The sequence below is a fragment of the Perca flavescens genome, chromosome 17, assembly GCF_004354835.1.
Source record: "Perca flavescens isolate YP-PL-M2 chromosome 17, PFLA_1.0, whole genome shotgun sequence".
Classification (NCBI taxonomy): domain Eukaryota; kingdom Metazoa; phylum Chordata; class Actinopteri; order Perciformes; family Percidae; genus Perca; species Perca flavescens.
Window position 1 is genome coordinate 15,472,303 of NC_041347.1, and position 27,797 is coordinate 15,500,099.

The following is a 27,797-nucleotide window of genomic DNA, read 5'->3' on the forward strand; positions in this document are numbered from 1 at the left end:
GTTTTACTTCGTTACTATACAGCTCTGGAGCCAAGACCTGTTGTGGCAGAAAGTTTGGAATGGCAATGAGGTGTATGCCTGAACAGCAAAGATGTTAGAGATTATTGGCTTGGTTTTCATGAATAATTTCCACTTTATCTAACAGTACTGAAAATGCATCAAGACAGGGAAGGCAGGCATAAAATAGAAAGATAAAGCAGAGGCAGGGAGTAACTACAGGGATAAAGGCAATATATTTGTTTACAATAATCTGATGTGTAGACACATGCATTTAGGTTCTCTCTTACCTGTAGGTAGGCTAAAGGTAGTCGTAGTTCCCTTGAATGCATGTCTCCTTATGTGAATCCCTGTTGATTTTGTCAAAGATCTGACCGTTGTTGCATTATTGTGAAGTTATAATATAAGAAGAGGTAGCATACTCTTGGTAGGTGATGTCTACAATATATTACTGCATTTGATACTTCAAGGTTATGAATTTACTTTATATTGAATATATTGCGCAGAGTCTACCTTGTGCCTCAATTCAGAGCACTGCAATACATATTCAAAGCTACATTCTGTGACACACCATTTGCTATGGGGCACAAGGTTTTTCCTTTTGAAAATGTGGTCCTGTACTTTGTCTCATTGAAGTAGAATGTTGTCAAGGATCACATAGAAGCTAGGCAGCAGGAGGTTGTAATGTGTCAACGTTTCTGTTGTAGACACAGTGGACCGCACGGTCATTATGCTGTAAATCAATCACACATAAATGACACAAATATACTGATTGGATGCTGATTGTTATGCTTTGATAAAATGTAATGTCAGTTGCTAGCAGCACAGGACCCCAGATTAGTAAGAACAGAAATCAGTGTTTATTTGTCAGTGTTAATTACTAAGGGCACATGTCAAAGGATTGTGGGATCTGTTAATTCACACCATTATGCTAAAGGTGTCATGGTGCCAGACTGACTAGGACAACGGCCAGTAGTATTTCTGCTCTCTCTTTCGAACAGCTTAGGGAAACTGATCCTATTTTGGCCATCTTGGAAATGGCTCCTGCTTTCATAACAGCCGTTATACCACCTACCATGAAGAGGAGGAAGTGTCAAGCTGAGACAACACATGCGACTGAGATGACATACAATCAAAAGCGTGTTCACTGATATACTGTAGAAAGTAACAGGTGAATGATTTCATTTGTGTGGTGAAAGAGTGCAACTCTTTCTTACATAAAGCAGGTTTTGTTTCCCAAAAGAATACCCAATCAACTCTTGGTACAGTATTAGGTTTTCTTTATTTATTTTTTTTACAATATCTGTAACAGTGAAAAGGCAGGCAGAGGGATGGTTGGTATGACTAAATCGCTACATGCCAGTCAGTCAGTCAGTCAGTCAACCAACCAGCTCATCGCAATGTATTTCAATAATCTGTGCTGTTTGATCATTTCACTTCAATTCGTGTTTGCTAGAGTGTGAATCTGAACAACTTCAATCAGAGAACCTTTGATGATTAAAGTAGACACAAAAACGGAAGATCTGCTCATAGAAAATGGGAAAAAAAAATTTGTCATGACATTTATATTGTCTAGTGGTTCTAGTACATTTTATTATTTATAAATAAAATACAATATAGCAACATATAGGAGAGAGTGTACTGTTATGTATGTACACACATACTTTTGCTGTAAACACATACTGTACCCTACTATAGTACACCCTACACTCCCTGACCGTAAACCTTTTTGTGTAGATATGCGTTACGTAATGGACCTTTTGATATTCAAATATTGGTTGCATTCAAGTAAGCTCTTGAAATTGTCTTTATCAAAGCCAAAGCCACAGCATTAAATCAGGCTGCATACAATCGGTATGCTTTGTGAACATAGAAATAGTATTCTTCATGGCATGTCTCCTGGGAAAAAACGTTTTTACCATAGCATGACCAAGAGATTCACAAACATGGATATGAATTGGCATTTGCGCATTTTTCTAGATTTCAGGCTCTCTTTGTGGATGTGAGAAATAAGAATGGGAATACAATGGGCTAGCATCAGATTTAGAAAAGGCTCTGGAATGGCATTGCTTTCTAATAACCCTTAGTGTGACACTGGCAGCCATGGCAAAAGAGGGTAGAAGTCAAGCTGGTGACTGATTGGCTGGTTGGTCACAGTGATGGAATGACACTAATATCTTGATGAGCAGGTGCTCAGTGCCAAGCTCTTCATTATCTACTCTAAGGTCATTACCACGACATTACTCATTTGGAGTATGTACTCAAATGGAAATGAAGCCCTTAGAAATTAGTTGCCATGACCCGAGACAACCCTAACCCTGAAGTCTTCTTCACTATGTGATTTAACACAGGGCATAAAGGATTTTTTAGGAAAAGAAGAATCAGAATATCCGTTCAGTTTCTGCATTAACAGAAATTCTGTTCTCTGGTCCTCCACACAGTAGCAAGGCTCATTTCCACCTTATTTTAGCAACTGTTTATTTTAGCCAGGGTAATCATAGTCCATTTAATTTTATATCCATACTCATTCTCTCTCAAGCAATTGATACAAACCTGAAACCATGCAGCAATTTCTGTAGAAGAAACAGCGCCGCCTATAGGCCTGGACTATGAAGTAGCGTATTGAGTCATTTACAAGCGGATTCGTTTGGACGCAACTATTCTTGAAACGAATTCAGGGAAGAAAAAAAGATCGTTTTGGTATGTGTGGACGGGGCCTAAGTTCCTCTACATCTACAGTCTGCCCTGGTCAGTAAAGATGGTTTTTTTTATTTACTTTTGTACTTGATGATTGGCATTTTATGTTTTTCTTTTTCTGGCAGACTTAAATAGGCCTTCATCTCACTCACTGATGCATTTTTCTTTTATTGTGACCTCCTCCATCACAAGTTTATCTGTCTTCATGTCTGTTTTCTAATGATCACTCCCTCACCCAAGAAATTAACTGTCTCCTTTGTTGTTTATTGCCGCCTTGTTAACGCCTACATCATCACATCTGCAACTCCCATTATTGGTTACATTAGTTCTCTGGACAGTCGGACCAATGATTTTAATGACATTCTGTCCACTGCACCCCTGTCTCAATTTCTTCCCGAAACAAAAAGATTCTCTTGGGTGAAATCTGTATCAGATTCTCTAATAAACCCTGTGCATTTTTGTACTGTAAAGGCATATTGCAAAATCTGTGTATGTCAATAACAACGTTATTTGTTATGGAATAGCAGCTTTCAAGGAAAGTTTATTTCACACTTAATATCAATAAATCCAACCCCAGGTTTTGTTTTTGACACAGTAGCTTAATTAACAAATAAATAATGCCCTCTGGGTCATTGCTCCAGTTTTTCTGTTGATTTTCATGTTCTTTTTTTTGTTGTCAGGGTCAACACTACCAGAGGCAAAATTATAAATATTGTGGTATAAGACCCCTCAAGCCTGCCTCATTTTGTATAAATGTCTTGCTGGCAGTTTAAGCTGAATTGTAAGCATGAGCTAAAGTCCAGTTTTTACCTTGGAAGATATCACATTATTTCTAGTTTGAATCCCAGTGATGAAACTTATAATACAAAGGAGTGTTTTTTCACACTATGGACTGCAGTTTGTGTCCTAGCAACGGTTTCCACAGCATTGTTTTAAAGAGCTTCAGGGGGAAGATGGTCGTAATTTTATGTATTGCCTCCGAGATTTCAGGTGGCCAAGCAATTTTCAACAGGAGACTCCCTCAACCCCAACACAAATTAATAGTAATTTTCTTTGTAGGAAGGGTTCATCATCAATTTGCATCACAATGGAATATGTCAATCAAACGTGTCCATCTTGTAATCAACAGACACCCTTTACCTTTTAAAGGAAATAGAGTTTAAAAGAATATCTGTTTGCTCGATATCACGCTAAAAGGCGGAATTAAAACACATTCTGTTCAAGATTGGGCTTTAAAGAAGTCTAATTATAATGATACTCTAATCAGTATTTTTCAACTTTCCTTCAGCGAAAAAGCTCTGATTAACCCACTGTAAACTACCAGCCCAGCACTAAACAGCAGACAGACAAACTTAGTGACTTGCTGGTGAGCATTTAGCAGCTAAAGAGCCAGATATTTCCCTCAGGAGTTGGTGTAGACTAAAAACACAAATAAAAGGAAATTGAATATTGGATGTACATCCATCAGGATGCCTGAAATCAGACTCCAAATAATGGGAGGGTTGTTAACAAGTTGTGTGATTGTCTGATGTCTTGTGTTACTTCTAATGGTTTTAGAGATGTACAACAAACCCACGTTATATATAGCTGTAATTATCTATCTCGGCTTCCTGTTGGTATAATCAGTGGTTAAGGTAGGTTACTTCTACAAACATTATCTTTTGTGTCTGCGTGTGGAGGTTTTGAGCGCTGCTCAAATGGCTTTTCTTTGCAAGTGAAAAAACAAACAGATTTGACACAGCAAGAGGATGCTTTTGGGACATTCATTGACAATATAAAGCCAGAAATTTCTTTTGAATGAGCATCGGCATCCTCAGAGAACATTGGAATGAAAGTGCTCTGCTGCATTTTAGAGAGAGAGAAAGTAAAAGCATATACCGTAGTGTAGTAACATGAGTGCTTGCTGATAGAGAGGCTTTCACAAAAGAAGTGTGTGTGTGCGTGTGCGTGTGCGTGTGCGTGTGTGTCTGGTGTCTGTGTCTTTGTGTTTGAATGCAGAGATGAAAGTTATACATAATGCATTATGCTACACAGGGCAGCACTCACCCCGGGTATCACGAGTCAAGGTGAAATTACCTGCACTCACACACTGCCCCATGCTCTTATCGTGGAACGGTAATGATTTCAAGGTGAAGTTGGTCAGTGGTGTACATGATAATATATTCAGGCAGACCTCTGTTGTGAACCATCTGTAGGTCCCACTTGGAGCCCTGCAATTCAAGTGAGCAGCTGGAGAGCTACAGATGGCGGAGGTACTGGAGGAAAAGAGTGGGGTCATGGGGATGAAGATAGACTTGCTTCTTCTATTATCTGTTGATTCTGGTGAAGTACAAGCTGATTGTTGGTACACCTTTAGAGCTGCCGTGGGTCCGCTCTATCTAATCTTCACTATAGTTGAAACAGCACAGACCTGGATTTCTTTTTTCTTTTTTTATTCAACATTTAAGGGGAAAGCTTTTGAAAAAGCTTGCTTTAATGAATACATTCTGAACCACACTGAGGTTTTGCTGTGGACCTTGATGTCATGTAGCTTGGTGTAAGTCTGATTGTACTGTTCATGGGGTTCAAGTCAGTGTGAAGAGCTGTGTAACAAACAGTGTGATAGGAGCAGCTCAGCAGGGTTAGCGTTAATGCTCCAGATGGCTCTCTAACATAGCCAGACAGTTCATTCCATCTTCACTTAAGCTTTGTGGACTTTCTCTCATGCCTAGTGCTGACAGATTAGTAGTATATTGAAATATTTCCCCCTTTTATTGCTTCGGTGTGCATGACTAAGCTAATTAATGCATGTGATCTGAAGGCAAGCATTTCCCCCCCTCCAATTCTTTCTGTTTTTTTTTTTTTTATACAAAAACAATTGGAGCTCTGAAGCGAGACCCAGAAACTGCACAGATATCATTGGCACTTTCCACATTTGACATCATCAGCAGTTCCCATGCCTGCCAAAACCTGTTCATGCACATGAAGGGGAATGACTCGGCTTAAGAGTACTTATATTATTCCCGCTGTCTATCTTAGTCAGATCAATGGCAGCATCAAGTTCTGTTGAAAACTGAAGAGCTAAGACCCAAAGGTGACGTCACCAGCATAAAGCACAGAGCTGCTCCAAAGAAAAGAAAGAAAGCTATTGGATTTCATAAGAAATAAACAAGTTTGTGTTTATATTCATGATCACAGAGCTTAGTCAGTACCGACTGAGCTGTTCTTGGTCATAGTAGCACACTAGAGAGGAAAGTTTTGTTTACCTCTATCAAGGCCAGTTTGAAAGGTGCTCCCAGAAGTCAGTGTCAGGTTCAAATACAACTGTATACCATTTAACTTTCACTTTCAAATGCATTTCCCTTCAAATAAGTAAGTAAGCTGCTCAATCAGGTTAGCTTGCAGGGAAAGATTTTCTTACTTTTTAGATCTTATTGGATGTTCTACAGTACATGCAATGAATTTCATTTTTAAATCATTTGAAATTTGCACTTAGGCTTCCAGATGAAGTTGCACTCCCTTTACCTCATCAGATAATCCATAACCTATGGTTCACGGTCTTCACAATTTGTTGGTGTTTTCTTGCGTGTCGCACTTTTACTTTTCAATGTGTAATACTGAAAATATTTGATGCAAGGCTCCATTAAATGTTACACCATCCCAGTTTCATCAACTGGTTAACCGTATTCACATTGACAGTGACATGCTTTTCCTCTTTTCAGAAGACTGGTTGTCTTTTTTTTAGTCACAGTGACAAAATTGCCTGAGGCACTCTCCATGTAGTATTAGCAGCCTGTTTTGGGCTCTTAAGTGAGTGCAGACCCCTGTATAACACAGATGTATAACAAGTGCTACCCTTGTGCAATTATAAACACCATGCAACAATACGTGTTTATTTTATTTTTTTTGGATGGTGGTCCACACCATAGAGAATTTACTTCTCATATTTAGACATAAGACGAAGACAAAAATCCACTTCTTTCTGTCTTCTGTCCTTTCTATCAGTCTTACTTTCTATGTAGCAAGAATGGTTGTTTAATTAATTTCTATCCAATTTGTCGTAAAATGCCAGCACTCCACTTTGGCTATCAGCAACAGTTGTTTAATATAAAATAAGAGTCTTAAATTAGTTTATAAAGTTAGTTTGGGCGCCATTCTTTGTCAAACAGAAAACTGACAGACCATAAATTGATTTAGGCTCATAATTTAAAAGTTGCTACAAGTCCATAACTCAGTGTACAGTGGTGTAACATACTTCAAACACACAAAACACGTAATCAAGTTTTTTTTTTTTTTTTTTTTGGAAGATGGAGTCGGATCACAAGGCTAGAGCAGGATGGTCTCAGTGGACGTGGTGGTCTTAATCTTTGCAAGCTTCTTCAGCGCTTCATTCAAACTCAGGGATCCTTCTAAGTTCGGGCTCACGCAGGCACGTTGGCCGCTTGCTTTAAGGTGAAAGGAGATACAAAGGAATGTCGGGAGAAAAGGGTGTGGCAGAGGGTATCGCTGCAGGTCAGCAGCAGCAGGTTTACTGTCACTTTATTTCTTTTGGAGTTTTTACCCTTAAGATTTACAGATACACTGTATCTGAATGCATATTATGGAAAGTGTATATTAAAACTAAATTTCACCATCTGGGATACAAAATTAAAAACTTAAATTCACTTACATAGCTACAGTGGGGGAAATAAGTATTTGACCCCTTACTGATTTTGCAGGTTTGCCCACTTACAAAGAATGCAAAAATCTACAATTTTAATCATATGTACATTCTAACAGTGAAAGACAGAATCCCAAAGAAAATTCCAGAAAATCACATCATATGAATTTATTAAAATTGATAACCATCTGATGAGGAAAAACAAGTATTTGACCCCCTGGACAAACAGCATGTTAATATTTCGTAGAAAAGCCATTATTGGCCAGCACAGATGTCAAACGGTTTTTATAGTTGGTGACAAGGTTTGTGCACATTTCGGCAGGGATGTTGGCCCACTCCTCCCTGCAGACAGCCTCCAAATCATTCAGGTTCCGAGGTTGTCGCCTGGCAACTCGAATTTTAAGCTCCCTCCAAAGATTTTCAATCGGATTCAGGTCTGGAGACTGGCTAGGCCACTCCAGAACCTTGATGTGCTTCTTCTTCAGCCACTCTTTTTTGTTGCTTTGGCGGTGTGCTTAGGGTCGTTGTTGTGCTGAAACACCCATCCTCGACCCATCATCAGCTCTCTCACTGAGGGAAGGAGATGTCGGTCCAGAATTCCACGATACATGGCCCCGTCCATCCTCCCCTCAATACAATGGAGTTGTCCCGTCCCCTTGGCTGAAAAGCACCCCCAAAGCATGATGTTGCCACCACCATGCTTGACGGTGGGGATGGTGTTCTTTGGGTTGTACTCGGTGTTCTTTGCCCTCCAAACACGACAAGTTGAGTTGAGGCCAAAAAGTTCTATTTTGGTCTCATCTGACCACATCACCTTCTTCCAGGCCTCTTCTGAGTCGTCCAGGTGGTGAATGGCGAACTTCATGCGGGCCTGTACATGTTTCTTCTTGAGCAGGGGGACCTTGCGTGCGCTGCAGGATTTCAATCCATGACGGTGTAGTGTGTTACCAACCGTTTCTTTTGTAACTGTGGTCCCAGCTGCCTTCAGTTGATTCATCAGTTCCCCTTGTGGATTTGGGATGATTCCTCACTGCTCACATGATCAGGGACACCCCACGAGGCAAGATCTTGTGTGGAGGCCCAGACCGAGGGAGGTTGGCGGTGGTGTGGTGCTTCTTCCATTTCCTGATAACTGCACCGACAGTTGATCTTTTCTCTCCAAGTTGCTTTCCGATTCTCTTGTAGCCCATCCCAGCCTTGTGCAGATCAACAATCTTGTCCCTGATGTCCGAGAAAGCTCTTTGGTCTTGCCCATGTTGGTGATGTTGGATGCTGGTTGTTTGGGTGTTGACAGGTGTCTTTTTATACAGGTAACGAGGTGAGGCAGGTGTATTTGATGTAGATAATTGGTTCGGATTGGGGCTGTGTCTTAAAGAAAGACTAACTGGCTTGTAGGAGCCAGAATACTTGCTGTTTGTCCAGGGGGTCAAATACTTGTTTTTCCTCATCAGATGGTTATCAATTTTAATAAATTCATATGATGTGATTTTCTGGAATTTTCTTTGGGATTCTGTCTTTCACTGTTAGAATGTACATATGATTACAATTGTAGATTTTTGCATTCTTTGTAAGTGGGCAAACCTGCAAAATCAGCAAGGGGTCAAATACTTATTTCCCCCACTGTATTCCCAAAGGTTTTCAGCCTTATCGCACATCTTCATTCTTCAGGGTTGGAAAGAAAGAATTTTAATGACTGATATGGGTTCCCAAGGCCATGAATGGACATCTGCAACAATTTAAATTCTGTTTTTTGGAAAGGATTTTTCATATTTGATTGATCATATTTCAGGTCATATTTGTGCATCCTGCTCATTTCCTTGAACACCACTTCTCAGGTGGCACAGGTTCATGACTTGCCACAGGCATCAAAGGTTGTGAGACTGTCCTCGGTGGTGCATGTAGGCAGTGAACAGAGGAATGCCTTCTACTGTAAAAGCAATTGCACTCTCTTATTGCAAAACCGTTTTCTCATTGTTTTTTTTTTTAGACCAGATTACACTTTGTTGTCTCATTGTTTTTGTTTTCATTTTGTTACATAACAACTGATTTTCCAATCTTTAGTGTCTAATTTGTTCTTCAAAACAATGAATGTATCTATGCATCTGTCATGCAGAAACTAAAATGGTGGAAACAATTTGCTAGATGCTAAATATTTTCTCAATTTGAAGACATGACAGATGTCACAATGAACAGTTTCTTAAACTTAACTTTTACTTCAGAGAGCAGAACTTTTGCACACCTGTAGATCTACACGTGCGTAGAAGAAGACCATGGGTCGACAATACAAAACAAAAGACTCCTGCACCTTATAACCCGATGAAGGTCTGATTTACCAAAAAGCTGTTATTAAATATCTCTGACTGCACAGGAGAGGACAGAGCGTGGGAGTCTTGTTTACATAACTTTTTACTTAATTACTGTGAAATAAATCTATGGTGGAAAATACCTTGTTGCGTTCTAAATATGTTCAACAATCAACCATCTTGTGTTGAATACAAAACTAAATATGCTGATTAAATTCTTGAATGCTCCTGTGTTTTCTCTGTCTCTTTCAGACCAGTGCACTGTGACGAGATCCTATCTTTTCCTCCACAAGTTCTGGTTCTTCAGCACCATCTACTACTTTGGTAACTGGGCCTTTATTGTGGTAAGTCCATGTATGAAAATAAAATGTCATCATCTTAAAATTTAAGCAGAGTAAGAATTACAGTTGAATGTTCTTAATAAGCTCAGACAGGTAAGACCTTTGTTCATTATTAACAAAGATAAATTAAAAACAATGAAAATAGTTATTTTGTATCTTTTGAGCAATAAGCCTTTTACAGCAACAACATCTCTAAAACATTTAATTTTAGTTCAAACGCGTTCAAAAGTATTATCCTCGGGAGATGAGTGTGAGAGCCGAAGCACGTAATTTAATTTCAACTCGGAAAAAGGTTACTGGAAAAATGATTTTTTTTTCCGAGACTGCACACAGCTAATCTCCTCAGCAAAATATTTAATAGCCTCTCTCCTGGTGCTGTTGATGCATTCAATTGATCAAATGATCCTTGTGAAATATTTCCTAATGTGTGCTTTACTTATTATTTTTTAGGCATTCCTTATTGGCCTGGTGGTGTCCTGCTGCAGAGGGAAGAAGTCTGTGATTGAAGGAGAGGTGGAGGCCGATGACTCAGACTTAAGTGATGACGAATATGTGCACTGAAAATCAGTAGTCCCTCGGACGGGTTTGTAGATATTCCCACCATAATTTAAAGGGATTAGAAAGTGCAATGTCATTAACAAATAAATGGATAGTCAGTAATTTGTCAAGATTTAATTTATTGGTTTTAAGGAGTTACTGTATTGTAGCAGTGGTGTCTTGTCGATTGCAGCCTGGTTTTGAGTTGACACATCCCTCCCCTTAATGAGACCGCTGAGACTGATTGTTGTGTCTTTCTAACTCAATATTATTGATGACTTTGGGATTCTGGGAGTGTCCTCCAACTCATAGCCTACCTTCAGAATTCACTTATCAACAGTTTGAAACTGACACAAATTGGTATTTTTTTGTTGTTTTTTTTACTGGAGGAGACACTTATTGCAGCAGCAGAGACAGCATGCGCTGCTCCAAAACGTTATGTCTAAGCTTCATTTGGAGCTCGGACATAAACTCACTTTTTACATTCTCTAAGCACTTTCTAGACCCTTTAAATGGTCACTTTATGACACTATCTATAGTTGGCTCTAATATACCTTTTAAGATAAAATACTATGAAAACATTTTTAAAGTTTATTTTGCTCGTTTTTTGTGAAGTGAAATACAGTGCTTGAGAGTTTGCTGCTTTTTTCCCCATACATTTAGTCATTAGCAGTGCCAGTCCCATTATTTAAGCAAATGTTACGGTACTTACATACCTGCACAGTGTGAAATGTAAAGGACCAATTGCGGCCAAGGTTTCAGTTATTCTTGGTTTTAAATTGAATGGGTTCAACAGCTTGCTGTTTGCTGTCTGTGTTGAAAGAACATGAAACAATAAGATAAAGACATGTAAACATATAATTAATCTAATATGGATGTATTTTTTTTCTTCAATTACTTAATTATTTTAATTGAGCACTTCTTTGCTCTAGAGTTTATCAACAGCAGGCTTGTGACATAGAAGTATTAATGGCTTCTTTCAGCCATGTTTAAATAAGTGTATTTAAAAATGAATAAAAAATGTTCATTTAATCAACAAATTGACAGAAAATATGAATATGAATGACATGTTTTGAATTTGGAAACCAAATAGTTGTGCCTCATGAATGTGTAGCACCATGATGGGCACACACTACTGTATATGTTAGCCTAAATTAGCATCACAGAAATCAGCCTGGATCTCATGAGTTAGGTTTTTTCTTTGAGAAATTAGTCCGGTAACCTTCATTGAGGATCAGTGAAGCCAGCCGCTGGAAATGTAGTTACCTAATGACGACAGAAGCTGCATCACATGTAGTTTTTTGTGATTGAAAAGAATGTGGTTGTTGTTGTCAATATTGAATGATACCTGTATTTAATGAAATAAAACCATCTTAAACCTCATATTGGACCAGAAAATGCCATACTGCCTGTTCCAACTATTTTGACCCTTCCATTTCATACTCCGTATTCAATGAATGGTTAATATTTAGACTTTGTGTCACAGTTGCGTGGAATAGAGAAAGCTACCATTCATTACAGTTGTTTAAAGGGGAGGTCAGTGTTTTTGCTATGCTTATATCAAATTTGATTTTAATCACATAGTATCTGTACTACACATTTTGATGGACCGTAGAGCTAATTGTTCCTCGAATACGTATTGTACTAATTTAGTGAGTACTACATGCCAACTGTCATTTCATTTGTTAAAGCTTCAGAGTGAGTTGGTTCAACAGTTCTAATTTATAATGCCTCATGTTTGAGTCAGACTTTCTTTTTTATTACGAAAACCAAAACAATTCCTTACAACACAGTACAGGGAGCATCTTTTTAGATGTTGTCAAAACTGCCTGCAGACATTTTTCATTACTGGTCCATCCCTGCTATCAAATACACCCCCAAACATTTGATCATTTCTTGTATTGCTGAAACACACTGGCTATGTGGTTTCTGTTGAGTCTTTTCTTATGAGATATCTTGCTCTAATATAAAGTTTGAAGATAAAACATTTAAAATGGCCTTTAATTATGTGTTACATACAGTATTTATCTTCATTACTCAATGACCATAACGGGTGCGGTGTCAAAATTATGACCAAATCTATTAAGGAGCTTCAAAGTACCTAACCTCATAACCACACTCAGTAATGTTGTGAGTGAGAACATGTATTTCACTGTTCAAAGCTTAGCTTTTGACACTTTTGGAGTACTAAGGAAATGTATCAAATGAAACTGACAGTTAAATACATCCGTCCTTGGATTAGCATAGAACTACTCAGTTCCTGCTTTGGATGGATTTGCATTTGCATGTCCAATTAGAGTTTTTGGTATGCATACCTTGTCATAACTATTGTGCAAACCTGCTTTGAGTTAAGCCATTATATGATATGCCACCCCCTCATACACTAATAAACCAAATAAGCCTTGAGCCAAAGACGTGGAGCCGTAGAAATCTTGCAGAGAGGATTGTTTGATCAACATGTCAGATCCCCATATTCAAAAGTCTTGTCTTGTCTCATTGTTTGCTTCCTTCCTGCATCTCTTTTTAGGCATCTCTTGCAAGTTTGTTTAGGAACAATGGATATGTTCAGGAAAATATAAATATGTTTGCAGGGAGCTACAGTATTATTAAGATTAGTAAAGGTCATTCATAACAGTTGCATTTGATTTTGACACAGTTTGTACAAAATTGTGTGATTTGTATTGGTGAACATGACCACATTTAATTCTACATACATTTGAACTGAAGTTGTTATGCAAATTCTATTGGTTATTTAATTTTTGGGTTTCAGACTTTATTTGATTACTGTACATCCCAATTTGTATAATGCCTGGCCATCCTGCTAATTATCAGTTTGTACATCCCAATTTGTATAATGCCTGGCCATCCTGCTAATTATCAGTTTGACAATGGAAAATAATGATATCCCCATTATTTTAAGTGAATATCTGATTTTACACCACGGGGAAACTAAAACAAAAACTAAACCTAACCAAAAAACTGCCCACTTTTTGGGCATCTGACACCAGATGAAAGTGCAGTTATTTTTTTTCCTGAGGCAGACTCTGTATTCAATAAGCCATAGATGGTTGTGTGTAGATTAGGCTACTGTACCAAGAGGAAGTTTAGAATAGTACAGCCATTGTCAGGGGCCTCTGTACCCATCATCTATCTTACTGTTCCACAGGATGAAAGACCATAATGCATTATACACTGCATGGTAAGTACCTGCTGTGGAGTCTCCAAAGTTGCATGTTTGTTGAGCGTTTCAGAAGTTTATTTTATTCATTTTATTTTTTCATTTCCAGTGCTGCTATCCTGGTAAGTACAGTTCTAATTTTGAAGTTAATTCTAGCTTTACCTATTTAGCAAACTCTCTGCAGTTTCGTGAGCTTAGAATATAAGGTTCTATCTCCGTTTATGGTAGTTCTGAGATATTGAGCATCAAAGTTTTTACATCCCAGCTGGCAAAAATGTTATGTAGTATATCATTTTATTAATAACTAACTAACAAAATATTTTTTTTACAAAAATAACACCACACAGGCATTAATAAACACCTAATGGATTGGATTATGTCAAAAACTCAATTTTGACCAAAAATGGAGATAGAACCTTATAATTCTGAGCTCACGATTTGTCTCCAAGATGGTTAGATTAACATCTCATTATATGCATGTATGTTAGCATGTGAACAACCTACTGATCTGTAGGTATGTAGCCAGGGGGTCCCCAAAGTTATTACAGTTTATGGGGGTGAACTTTAGTTTGAAAACAACGCAGCTATTACGGTTTTGCCAAAGATTACACCACTTTTCCTCTGTCATTATGTCCTCCACAACATTTATCGGGATTTATCAGGTTTCTATGACTTTTGGGTGGCCCTAAGTCTTTCCTCTGGGCTTTAACTCCTCTGACAGGCCCTTAATAGACTAACGCTTTGCCCTACCCCTCAGTCATGCCTCCGGGGGGAAAGTGACGCAGGATCACTGTGATTATGTTGATTTAGTGTTTGCAGCCCCTAAACTCTCTGCTCTTATGGGCCTGTGGGGCCTGCCACTGATCCCCAAATGATGACTTGTCCACCAGGCTTGTCAACACATGCCAGCTCAATTTACCAGCAAACTGAAGAATACAGCTTCCCAAATTTTCAGACACCCAGGACATTTTGTCAAACTTATAAGAGATACATTTGCAGCATTACGTCTAGACTATAATTTGTGGTTAAAAAAAAAATCTAAATATTTTACCAGACTTTCATCACATGGCACTGTCAATATTATTCTCAATAACTGACCTCTTAACTTGTGCAAGATTTAAGTGTGGGCAGAATATGATATAACTTGTAATCAGGCTTTCAAAATAAAGGTGGAAGTGTGTTTCACCTCAACACATTGTGCAGTATCGGAGGAAACGACCACACAATTAATAGGAAAAAAAGAACATTAACTGAGCTGCATGAAGTCCGTCACAAATACTTTCAAATCCTTTCTTTGAGGATTTCTTGGCACAAAAGGAAAGAAAAAATGATAGAACTGTCAAAAATAGCATTTTAGACAAAACACCAACTTAAAACAGACCTTTTTAGTGAAATTTGTCATGCTCAGTTGCTGGTGAGTCACTACGTACATCTGACAGTGACAGAATTCACCCAGTAGAGCTGATGAAGAACTCTAATCCAGTACACATTTAGAGCTCTACATTTAAATATGATTAAGTCATATGAGCACATAAATTATCTGTGGAGGCTTTGAAACTTGTCTGATTTCATCTGTCTCCAAATAATAGTCATGCTGTGGAAGAAAAAATCTGTCAGCCATGTATATTATACACATATAAAATATACATATTTATTGAGCAAATGCTTATGGTTTTGGGAGCGAAAATAAGTTTCAACAGCTAAAAGAGGGGGGGCTCATACCGATGCTCTCATTGCCCAAGTGTCAGCCGTACCACAGACCACTAGAAGGGACAAACATGATTTTCCCTAAGCCCTCACACCCTCCTTCCATTTGTGCTCTGTCTGGCCCCTGTCTGCCCAGGAAAATCTTAACTGATCTTATCAGGTGAACCTTCTGGAGGCACAGAAAACCTATTAGGAGTTTGAATGTTTTCTATCCAAATTCAGAAATCAGATACAGGGCTGGATTTATGAGGTGAGTCAGGAAACTTTACAGTGGTGCACCTTCACCTACAGTTAAAGGGGAGGTTAAAATCATAAACGGATTGACTAACCTGAGATAAAAATAATAATAGGGGACAGTGAATGGGGCACTGGAGAGAACGTTTTTGGATGAAGTCTGTACTGAAAACTAAACTGGAAACAAGATTGAATGTTTGCATGATGCATTTTTCCTATTCTTTTTAAAGTCATGGGACACTTTCAATCAAATCAAGTTTCACCACTAATACTCTGACATCAGTAGATTTTATACAGTTAAATGTTCTCTAAACAAAGCAGAGTGAGTCAAGAATTCCACAAGCAACAAACCACATAAACTGGACACAACCTCTGAAGCAGTACGAACATATTTCCTCTTTTATTTACATTCCTTTTCAAATGTTAACATTTTTCGCTATAACTTTTGATCAGGTTGGCATTTGTTCTCATTAAAATAAATTGGCACGAGTAAAACATATGTAGACAAAAGTTTATTTACACCATACAACATTTTGTTTTTTAAATATTTTATACAGAGCTGCAGATGAGAGAGCTTGCTGGGATCCTTCAAGCATATTCTGCAGTATTAAAGTTGTGAAATATATTATTTATATAAAAGTGAGTATTATCTTTATTGCATTTAAAGCAATGAAGAATGTAGCTTGACAAACATTCATTTTAATATGACAGAAAAAATCCTCTTTGCCTCCCATGTTTTATATTATAAAGTAAAAAGTGTAGTAATGGCCAAACAGACTGTTATAAACTTTTTAAAAACCTGCATAAATATATACATTGTGCTCCCGGGTCCAGTTTTATTAAATCAAAACTAGACCCAATGAAGCTGGGACGACATGGCATGTCATTTGCTTTGTGGGGTTTCATCTTGAGAGATTACCTTTTTTTGCCAATTCTTCAACAGATAATTTGAAACACATGATGGTAAATATTGTACACCAGGCTGCCCCACACTAAGTACACTAGTGAGAATACAAAAAGTAACACTGATGTTTTTTTTCCCTTTTTTTCTTTTTTCTCTCTCCTCAGTCCTTATACTTTATTGGCACATAATGTCCCTGCCACACTCGTATTATCCAGATATGTATGCCAAGGCTGTTAGAAAAGTCTGTTGCTTTATTCAGTGCAAAATACATCTCTTTCTCCTCCTTTTCTAGTTTGCATTTTCTCCTTCTTCACCCTCTAGACCTCTGTTTGGAAGTCTCCCTCCTGGACGTCTAAGGGTAAGTTGACACACTTTTCCCACTCTGCAGGCGTCATCTCCAGTGAGTCCTTGGTGTCAGATTCTAGTACATTCATAGTGGCGTAATTCTGGTACTCACAGGCTGGATTGTAGCTCTCCCATGGGTTCTTGTTTGGCATTGCCTTGTCCTGTGAACATGGCCAGTGGGGTGTGATATTAGTGGCATGACATCCTCTGCACTGTTTTTTTTTTTTTTTACAAACGAAAAAAAACAAAACATTTCCAGTCAAGTCAGTTCATTCAAAAGGGCATTGTATGAATTCCTAAACCATTGCTAATTGAAAATAATGGATTAATGCTGTGAAAAGCATCACATAACAAAGGATAATGGTAGTGTATTAAATGTGACCATGCTTATCATGGAGTTATAACTGAATTGTGTTTTCCCCAGGCACAGAAACTGGTGCACTACACAGAGCCATTCATCTGAATGTGCTCTCATCGACAGTCCCAAAGACACTATTGCAAATAAGAGAGAGAAGCTGCTCCCAGTCAGGGAATATAAAACGGATACTAATGTCTGCAGCCAGCTCTGCAGTAGATTCATTTATGAGGGGTGGGGTGAGAATGTACTGTAGTTTTCTATACAAAACGAACTTTCACTGGTAACTAAACAATGGAACTGAAATTACATTTTGCTGTAGGGGTGATTGAAATGTTAGTGAAAAAAGGATTACATGCGGCCAAAAGGCTGCTGCGTAGGTGACGTCTAATAATCTGGCTGTGTTTGGTCACGTGCCCAATTTATATTTGTTGCTTTCAATACAGAAAACATTGCTGCTTGTCTGAGAGAGACGGATAAAGCTTGACACCCCCATTGTCAACAGCTCCAGCCAGGTGAGGAGACAGATGGTGGGACTTTTGATTTGCAGCGAGGTCAGGAAGAATTCTCATAATTCACCTGACTTTTAGATCCAAAGTGACAAAGAAGAAAAGTCCCCCCCACCCCCACACACACACACACACACCCACCCCAGTTGCAGTAAGAGAACAGCGAACTTAAGGTAATATTTGTATTGATGTTGATAGGTTAAATAATCTGCCATGCATTAATGGAAAAAATGATGTGGTTGCTAAGTAGATAAATGTGCATGTAAATAAAAGTGCATTCATGGCCTTGCATTGGAATGGATGCACTCTATTGCAACAAGATTACCAAAGGTCTTCCTTTCCTGAGACTGGCCTTGTAGAGAAAATGCTTTAGTGCTTTTAAGGGGCACCCCCCTCACTCGCCCCCCGCCAGCTGTTGAAAGGCCCACTATGTATAGGAAGGTTCACTTCCACACAAAGACTTTAGCTACATACTGTAATCGCTCATTTGCACAATCACACATTATGTGTCCTGCACCGGATATTTGTATGGGGTATTTTTATGTCGCTCTCTTTAATTGGCTGAATGCCACCCCCCTGGTTGCCTGTTACTCACCATGCTGCCCATATTTGGTATGTCTCGAAATCGGTCCAGGGTTTGAAATTTCTGATTCAGTTCCTGGAACAGCTCCATGTGTCTTTTCCTGGTGTGCATGACTTTCTGCAATGGCAAGGGTTTTTTCTTTGGTATTGACAGCCAATAATGGAAATGCATCTTCCTCTCCACCCCCTCCAACTCTGATCAATTTGTTAGTGTCATGGTAGTTTACTTATAGGCCAGGTTTGAAACAAATCTACTTGTCTCTGCATATAATGACTGCCAAAATAAAGGAAACACCAAGATAATTAAAATGAGGGTGATAGGTGACACTGAACGCCTTAACTATTTTAATTTGCAATGTCTGGAGTATCTGGATTAAACATAATTATTTAGTGACAAATTGCCTCATTTAGAGTTTTGTTGGTCTAAGGGAAATCCTTATAATCAAACGTTGGCACAAACTCCCATTTTAAGGGTGGGTGTGCATCGAAGCTAAAACAAAATCCCTGCCAGAAGCTTCACGTTTCCTTTACTTTGAAAGTGCGTACAATATATATGCAGTAAAGCCTGCTTTAATAATGCAAAGGAAATGCTAAAACCTGCCAAAGGGGGTTTTGATATGTGTTTGCAAGCCAATATAATAATAATCATTGTTGAACCAGTGGTAAAATCAGATGTGAAATGTGCAAATGACTTTAAAAGCATACATTTTTGAAAATCAACGTATAGCTAATGGATGTAGGAGATGGAGAAGGACAAAATGTAGATGAGAACTGTTGCCCTGTTTGTCAGTTGACAGCCTTGCTTTTACCTTAACTACGCAGCATGTCAATAAATTTTGTTGAGTCAAGGTAACTCCAATAAGCTTAAGAGGCACAACAAGTACTACTAAATCAAATGACAAACACAACTGCAAAAAAGTGGTTTTTATCTGCACCAAAAAACTAGATGCATGTACTAGGGATTGGAATTTTTTTTTACGTACCTCAAAGTCCAGATCAGAATATCGCGACTTTCGTCTCTGTGAAAATAGAAAAAAGAAGGTAATAGGTTAATAAGTCATCAGTTTCATAAGATATACACATTAATAAAGGATCTATGGTATATTTGAGGTGTTGGTTGCATCTCTGTATCGCCTGCGCTTTATCCACATGAGCATATGTACCTCTAAGGAGCTCATAGATATTGTAGACCCTGTCTCACTCCTAGAAAGCCCTGCAGATTCCTCCATCTCAGCGAGGAAGTTCTTAACAGCTGTGCGTGGTTCAAAGGGCAGGTTTTGCATCTGCTCCGGAGCGCTAGGATACTGCTGCTCCAGGTTCACATTCATGTGGTCCATGCCTGATGGGCTGATATTGAAGTCAGGACTCATCTTGTAATGCATCAGCCTCTCGTGTGGCAGCGTATCCATAGTGATATTCATCTTGGTGTCCTCTTTCAGGAGGGTGGGCACGTTGCCCGACCCTGACCCCGCTGTTGCAGAGGCACGAGGCATGACTATGTAGTCCGTCTCCATCATCTGGCCCTGCAACGAGTGGCCCTCCATGTCATGGCCAACCATGTCATGGTCGCTCTGGCGCATGGCATCGTCGGTGCACAGGTAAACAGTGCGGCGCATGTCAGCGTTGCTGTCGGCCATGCACTGCTCTTTCAGATCACCCACTCCCATCGGCATGTGCAGAGCTGAAGGCTGCTGGATAATCACTTTGGAGATGATGTTGCCAGGCAACGTGGAGTAGTTGAGGCCCTCAGGGATCTTTTCATCCTCCTCATCATTGAGGGAAATGCGAGACAGGGTGCCTGTTATGGTGGCGGCGCGACAAGAGCCCATGTCTTTGTGGAGTGCTGCAGGGCAGAGTGATACAGGGATTAGTTGGACTTTCTTAGTGATGAAAGTAGTGTCACAGTTTGTCTGGGATTATCCAGCATAGTACTAAAAGAACAAGAGAATTCAAGTCAATATGAACCAATTCTCAAATGATTTAGTGCTGCAGAGGGAAAACTAATGGCGGGACAAATGTAAATTTGCTTGCAGCTGTAAATATGCTCTGAGTGTGACATTACACCTAAATGCTATGGGACGCAGCAGACGGTACCTCTAGAGGATGTAACAGTAAATAAAGAAGTATGGCTACATTCTCTTCCTGCCATACAGCATGTAGGATCCTAACCTTGTAATGCACAAAATATTATATAAGAAACAGCAGCTATCTGTATGAAAATACCTCCTGATTATAAGAACATCCTGTCCTCCCTACTGAGCATTTTAATCTTTGCCTCATGAATCAATAGGAATGATGTTGTCTGTTCACAAAAGGCCTGCAAGGAGATTACAAGGAGCACAAAAAATATCTAACACTCGCCTTTTTTGTTTAAGTCTAATTTAATGCTCAGTGTGGACATGAGTGAAAACATTATATTCTGTAGGGAGACACTGCGGAATATGACTTATAATGATAATAATAATATGACAATAATACCTGTTTGTAAACAACCAACTTAAACTCTGTGAGCCCAGAGAGTGATCTGTAAAGTGCATTTTTCTCAGACTGCACGCATGGTTTATAAATGAAACCTGTCTGCTCTGCCTTTTTGTATTGGGCATGTCCACTTTGGCTTTACAAGACTGCACAGCATGAAGTAATGTGGGTCACTTTACTTTTCGTCTCTTAACAAGCTGTGTTTCTGATATCTCTGAATAGTGGTCAGCTTGGTTATTCCCTGCAAATCCATTTAGGATGTTTTCTTCATTGGTTTGGAAAGGATTGGAGAAAGACGAGGCTCTGGGCGTCGTGCTAGTTTTCGCCACTAGTTACACGCAGGATAACTTGCAGGATCTCTGAGGAGCATTTAGTTTTATTAAATCATACACTTTGCTACTAACAATTACTGTGGCTCAAACATAAAGAAGAAGCAGACGTAGGAATCAGGATGAAACATATTCCGCCCACTTGTATGAGCCAAGGAAGTAAATCCTCCCGAAATGAGACACATAGCACCTACGCACCTATTCTATGACAGCGTCAACATATTAATGAAAAACATAATTACAACGTGCGACTGCCAGAAGATGGGAAAAGCTGCTGTTATTCACATTTATTGCAGTAAAGTGAATATCCAACAGCTCTCTTTATACTGCTTTGTTCTCAGATTAAAGTCAGTGTTTTGGTAAATGTGAAAAAAAAAGTCCTGTGGGGATTTTTGGTTGTGTTGTAACCTCAGCTATTTTTTTACTATCTAACCTCTTTGGGGTTTTTGCTTTTTTTTTTTTTTTTTAACATGGAAAGCAAGACAAATCTTGTTAATAAGAGACCATCTGTTCTTTACCTGATCGGCAGGCGATGTCCACATCTTTCTCAAAGTCCGTCTGTAGGCAGAGGACAGTCAAATCAGTCAGTATTGCTAAAGAGTAAAGCCTTTTTTACTGTAAACTGTGTATAGACAAAAGAAAAAGCATCTTTGTGTGTAAAAGCCAACTGCAAGATTAGGCTCAATAATATATATTATTAAATATATTACATTTCCAAATGCTTTAGGAATCCTAACAATTTATCAGTAACACATCTATGGAAAAAAAAAAATGCAACTGCAGCAGCTGGGAAGTATTTTGTGCTTGCTGCTAATGACTGTATTGAACCAGGGGGTCTTGACACCTTTCTGCTATCATGAAAACGATTTCACTCTGAGGGGCATTAGAATACTAATGGCAGATCATTGTTATGATCTGCCAGTGGCGTCGTCGTGCTAGATGAAGAGGACTGGTGTCTCATTTCAAAGGTCAGGTTGGTAACAGTCCTCTATTACCCTGTGAGAGGATATGAGAGGGATGCATGGCAAACATGGACAGTATGTTCAATCAAATGGAAATAAAGGATTGGGCTGAGGGCCTGAGAAAACTAAAGGGAACTAATGCCATTCATCAGAGGACCAAATATCTACCCTGCATGTAATTGCAGCTTTGCAAAACGTTGTGTGGAAAATTATAAACCTATGGGAAACAATGCCTTGTGTTTTAAAGGCCAAATTAAACTGAATAATAATGAATTTAAAAAAAATGCATGAAGAGTACAAGTTAAATTAAGGTCAGTGGAGAACAAGGAGGTTTGCATGTGTATTATAAATAACCAGGGAACATTGGCTCTTCTTAAAATATACAGGCTCTAATGGTTACAGATAACAGGGGGTAACTGTGCCTACCATTATCTGAGCATGCCCATTAGGGAAGGTTCCTGTTGCATCACCGCTGATTGGGTCTTGGCAGTTTCTGAGCCGACATCTGAAAGCATCTTGGACCTAAAGACGGGGGGGGGGGAATCAGTTTTTCATCATGTAAAATCATCTCCAATTCTGTTAATGAGCAAATCTACTCCCTGCAACATTTTAAATGAAATAAAAACAGATCCGTAGAGTACGGATTGTATCCCCAAGTAAACAAAGGTCATTGGTAAAAGAAAGATGACTTAAAATGATCCTCTACCTCTTTCCGTAGGATACAGTGCACCATCACAATGACAAAACCCTGCAGTGAGTCAAAGACGGCAAAGAGGATCTGAAAGAGGATGGAGCGCTTGTCCGTCATGGCGAGCACTGCAGACATCCAGGTCAAAGCCAGCAGAGGTAGGACGACACAGGAACTCCACAGGGACGCCCTGAGAACAGGAAGGGAGGATTGTGTAGAGGAAATAAAAGCAAGCAAATTGGTGTAGATAACACAATAAGGTCTGGAGTGAAAAGCAGCAGGGCCCTTTTTTACTCCAGGGGTGTAATGTGCATGCTACTAGCAATGTAAGCTTACTGTAAAAGAAACACATAACATCGCATGTTTACAGTAAAAAAAAACATTCAACAACATTCCTAGACTGTAGATCTGATGTAATGGGAAACATCAGGTTATGCTGCAGTGGACTACAAGGTCTAAATTGTGGAGGTGGACACGCTGTACATGCAGAGACTCCCTGTAGCATCGTCTTATTGATTCTGAGACACTGACAGGCACTTACATTGCATTGCTAGCTGTAGTTGCTGATAAAGCAGTTGTTGATACAACGCCACATTTGGCACACTTGAGAGTTAATCCTGTATGCGGCTCACTCATCTGTCTGTGGGACATAGAGACAACAGCATGACAAACAACGCTAACAGCCACTACCCAGACTTTAAATTCTCCCCCGCCATATAAGCAACAGCAGACGCAGCCAATGTGTGTGTGGGCGTTGATTTTCATCTTGGACTGATTCTGCCAAAGAAATAGGAAGCCATGTCGTTCCCGAGAGAGCTCTGACCTCTTTATGTTTATGCCTCAAATTTCCTTTCAACCACAAGAAAAGGAGGTCTAAATCTCCATATGTGTGTAAAAAAAAAAAAATCAAAGCATATTTGTATTTTTGCATGAAAAATGTTTAGAAGAAAAATGAGGTACTAACAAGGACGTGCTGTCATACCCTGCTCGATGCTTCAGCTTCTTGTCCAGTATGCCATCTCTGGACACTAGTTTATTAAACACCAAGATACCGATCACCATGTTGACCTGTCAATACGAAAGGGACAGGGATATTAGATTTTCAATAAATCATTTGCAGCAAGATTATTTCAAAACCAATGTTAAATCATTTAATTTCCCAGCATGACATTCTACATAGGTAGTAGATTATTTAATGTCATTATCCCGCAGGGCCTTTCTTTTTCTCCGCCTGGACTGAGCTTTGACCTCTACCTTCTATTGTTTGCTCATCTCTGACATTTAGCACATGGATGAGGCATGCCCTGGATACTCTGCCCAGCACAACAGCCTTAAGATCTGCTTGTCAAGAAACACTTGTCATCTCAAAGGCACCTTCTCCTATTATAAGCAGCACCTAGGCTAAAATGATTCACAGCAGCTGGGTAGAAAATTCTTCAAAATATTCGGCTATTTCAAATCCCTCTAGCTGGGATAAAGAGCTCATTACGTATTTATATAAATACATTGCGGGACGTTTTTATTCGACACACTTTGTGTCTGAGAGACATCTTTTTTATGGTATTACAGTATCAATACAGTGATAACAGCAGTATGGTGTTCATTTGTCACACTGGAGAGGGTTGTTTCTGCCATTTTCGCAGAGATTATCTTGTGTTCCTCGGAGGTACATCAGAAATGAAAACCACAGCACAGCAAGACTTCAAGTCTCTGTGCATCTGAAGCTCAAACTAAGACGTTTAGTCGTTTTGAAAAAGAAAATCTGAAATCACTTTATTTTAAATCCCACCACAGAACAGAGGTTTAACAATGAAACATATCACTCAGTGTTCGATGTCCTCTGTCCCTCTGACACTGACTTAGTGATTTGCATAATCACATTCTTTGTGTAATTTTCTCTGTACAACAATGTAAATACAAGATGATTAAAATACCCCAGTATATTCGATTTGGAACAAATGTAATGCATAAATATTTCATAACCTCCCAGCTACATGGAGCACCATTATGGCAAATGAAAGTGAATTGCTTGAGCACATTGCCTGATGGGATGCTCATTACTTTGACTTTGAAAGCAGAGTATGTTCCTCCTGTTAGGCATTTTCATAGCAACATTGTGTAGAGTTTCAACTATTTGTACCACATTGATACTGTAAGTGTCTCATTATTCTTGTATTATTATTATAATTATTTATAAGCTATACAAAGTTTAGTGTATTGAGGTGGATTACTTGCACAGGATAACTGTATACTACATACTGTATATGTGATTACTCAAATGCGGATTATTTATTATTCTTTTCTTTGTTGCACTGTAAATCTACATTTCAAACTCGACATCTGATGACTGAAACATACCAGAACAACAGCAGCTGCAGGTCCAACAAAGGCATACAGGAGCCCACCCTCCAAAGACAACCAACAGCTGTAGGATAAGCAGGAAAAAAAAAACAGTTAACTCCCACCAAGACATTAACATCCAAGTTAATGGTGCACACCAGCATACAATTGTATTTCCCTCAATTGTCAGGGGAGAAGTGCCATATGCTGTAATTCTATTACGAAAGTTTCACAGGGTAATAACATGCTAAAGAGATTTTAAGCAGTGTTTATGCATCTGGTATCCAGCAGGGATACAACTCACACAAAATTGGGGTCTTGCTGTGCTATTTTGAAATTTGATTGGGTTCAGGGGACTTTGTTTATGGCACTATTTAGGATACGTAAGCCACTGCAGAAGCACTTAATCATTAAGTATTATTAACCATGAACCCACTGTAATGCGTGTACACTGAATAATAAATACTGATGCCAAAAAAAGAAAAACTTACTATAAACGTGTCCCATAGCCTTTTGTTTTGGTGAATCCCATTGAAACAGCAACCACTAAAGCTGGTAATCCTTAAAAAGAAAAAACAATCAATAGTTACTCAAGCGGTTCTTGTTCTTGTCAGAACTATAATTTCACTGCAGAAAAGGGCAGCCTCTGTGCTTTGCAGTCATATAACAAAATGCAGCTAGATTCACTCCATTAGAAGCTACAGTGTACAATCATCTGAAAGATATGATCAGCTATGTGCATTTCAATATTTCAATCAACATGCTCAACAGTATTCCATTAAGTAGAGTCCGGAAAACCATGTAGGAAAATGTAATCACTGTACTGTAAGAAATTTCATAGACCTCCACACCTTTTATACAAAGGGATTTTTTGCTGTATGGTTCCTCATTATAGATCTGTGTAATGGATTCGGTCCTTACTACTGTGTGCTCAGAATATTAACGCTTTTTTCCTCTTGGAGCAGCACAGGCAGGTGCTATTGATGTAATCAGTTTCCTGGAGGCATGAGGCAAAGACCCTGTGGCCATCCTGTGCCTCTCTGCAGTGCTGAAGAGGTAAAGAGTGCCGAGTGTACACAAGCATGTCATGAATCACTGCGCTGGTAACAGCCTGGTGGAGACGCTGCACTTCAAACAGGTTGAATTAAGAGACAACAGGTACCGTGTGCTGCATGTCGCTTTGGAAATCAGTGTGACAGATGTGTTTGTCTTCTGTTTGAATACATGTGGTGATGTGTAAGGGATTAGAGTCATTTTATTTTCAACTCATTGAATGTATAAACAGCATTCATATTATGTAACACATTTTTATCTCCATACAGCAAAATGGTGATTATCTTACTGTGTTTATCATCAAATTGTCTGTTATGGCGTTTTTAAGAAATCCATGTGATTGTAGAACAGCCTTTGTTAGTTATTTCATTTTTTATTTTTTTTTGCAGCAAGCAGTGGCACTGCAATGACTAAGAGAGCCTTGTTTGTTGCTAGGTAACAAGAAGAATGAGTGTGGGCTCTTTCATAATCAAATTGATTTTTTTAAAGGAGAGATTTCTAGCAGTCTGTAAGAAAGAACCCGTTGGACAAGGATTCAGACATTTATGAAATGAAGAAAAAATTGAAATCTTTCAAATTTTGATACAGATATTTTCGGCTGCCTGTGTTTAGTGACAGATATGTACAATAATCATTTATTTTTTTCGTGATGTGACAATTAAGTGCAGGCAACACCGTGTGGGAGACAGGGGAAACTTGATTATCTGAAACCCATCCTGATTCAAATCTGTCGCAATCTGGATAATAAGCAAAATTATATTGGTTCCTACCTATATTTCATTTGTGATACAAATCAATGTTACAAAGGATTGAACATTTTGGACTTTGGAATGGATTACAGGATATGGTATGATATAGATTTAGAGATTTATAATCATTCAGCATCACATTTAAATCCACTACATTTTACCTTTGCAAATGTTTCATTCTCCTGAATTCTATTTCCAAAGGGTTTTAGATCAAATATATTCTGCTGCAGTGTTAATGCTCAACTCACACCCTCTTTATCAGACATAAGGTCATTGCAACCTACTATGGGAGAGCCACACCAGTCTGTCTCCCCCCACTGCTCAATGCCGGTCCATTTACCCAGCCCTCAGAGAGCTTGACTGGAGTACAAAAGCATCGCAACAAAGACCCTGATAGGATGAAGATCTGGCTTCCCCACAGAGAGGATGAGAACAGCGGACGGAAAAAGACATACTGTACAGACACTTGGAAAGACACCTTGGCCTGAGTCCTTGAGAGAAAATGGCAGCTGTGAGGAAAGATGGGAGATAATGAAGAGGTTTAGGGAAGCATGCTGCTTACTTACCCCAGCCCAGACACAGAAAGCGCTTGCGGATGAGTCTGGTCCGGACCTTTCCTGTCACTGCCATGTAGGACTGCCAGGCCTCTGTGAGGACCCAGCAGAACGATGCCAGGAAGAAGAAGTGCAGGAAGGCTGTCGTCATGGTGCAGACACCCTATTGAAGAAAAAAAAGGGTCAGAGGTTAATATATCCATTGGCTGTGGGTTCAAACTGAGCTTCACATTTACAGAAATGCAGCTTACAGTCCTAGAAAAGAATAGCAAAAAAACAGCTTATATAAAACTGTTGCTGCAACGCAATAGCTCAA

The 27,797-nt window shown here is 39.0% G+C and overlaps 2 protein-coding genes across 2 annotated transcripts in view; one reads left to right on the forward strand and one right to left on the reverse strand.

The window, feature by feature from the left end:
- The window catches only part of lmbrd1 (LMBR1 domain containing 1), a 60,296-nt gene extending 48,399 nt beyond the window's left edge, over positions 1–11,897 (forward strand). The window contains exons 15-16 of the mRNA XM_028603277.1: positions 9,889–9,980; positions 10,428–11,897. Of these exons, the coding sequence (XP_028459078.1) occupies positions 9,889–9,980; positions 10,428–10,538 (203 nt within the window). The 3' untranslated portion in view covers positions 10,539–11,897. The remainder of the gene's footprint in view (positions 1–9,888; positions 9,981–10,427) is intronic.
- Positions 11,898–16,092: 4,195 nt separating this feature from the next.
- adgrb3 (adhesion G protein-coupled receptor B3) overlaps positions 16,093–27,797 on the reverse strand; it is a 124,618-nt gene continuing 112,913 nt past the window's right edge. Inside the window, exons 20-31 of the mRNA XM_028603905.1 lie at positions 27,494–27,644; positions 25,617–25,686; positions 25,144–25,210; positions 23,768–23,853; positions 23,327–23,425; positions 22,804–22,975; positions 22,524–22,619; positions 21,654–21,693; positions 19,492–20,171; positions 19,312–19,347; positions 18,342–18,446; positions 16,093–17,043 (exon numbers count right to left, since the gene is read on the reverse strand). Coding sequence (XP_028459706.1) covers positions 16,855–17,043; positions 18,342–18,446; positions 19,312–19,347; positions 19,492–20,171; positions 21,654–21,693; positions 22,524–22,619; positions 22,804–22,975; positions 23,327–23,425; positions 23,768–23,853; positions 25,144–25,210; positions 25,617–25,686; positions 27,494–27,644 — 1,791 coding nt within the window. The 3' untranslated portion in view covers positions 16,093–16,854. The remainder of the gene's footprint in view (positions 17,044–18,341; positions 18,447–19,311; positions 19,348–19,491; positions 20,172–21,653; positions 21,694–22,523; positions 22,620–22,803; positions 22,976–23,326; positions 23,426–23,767; positions 23,854–25,143; positions 25,211–25,616; positions 25,687–27,493; positions 27,645–27,797) is intronic.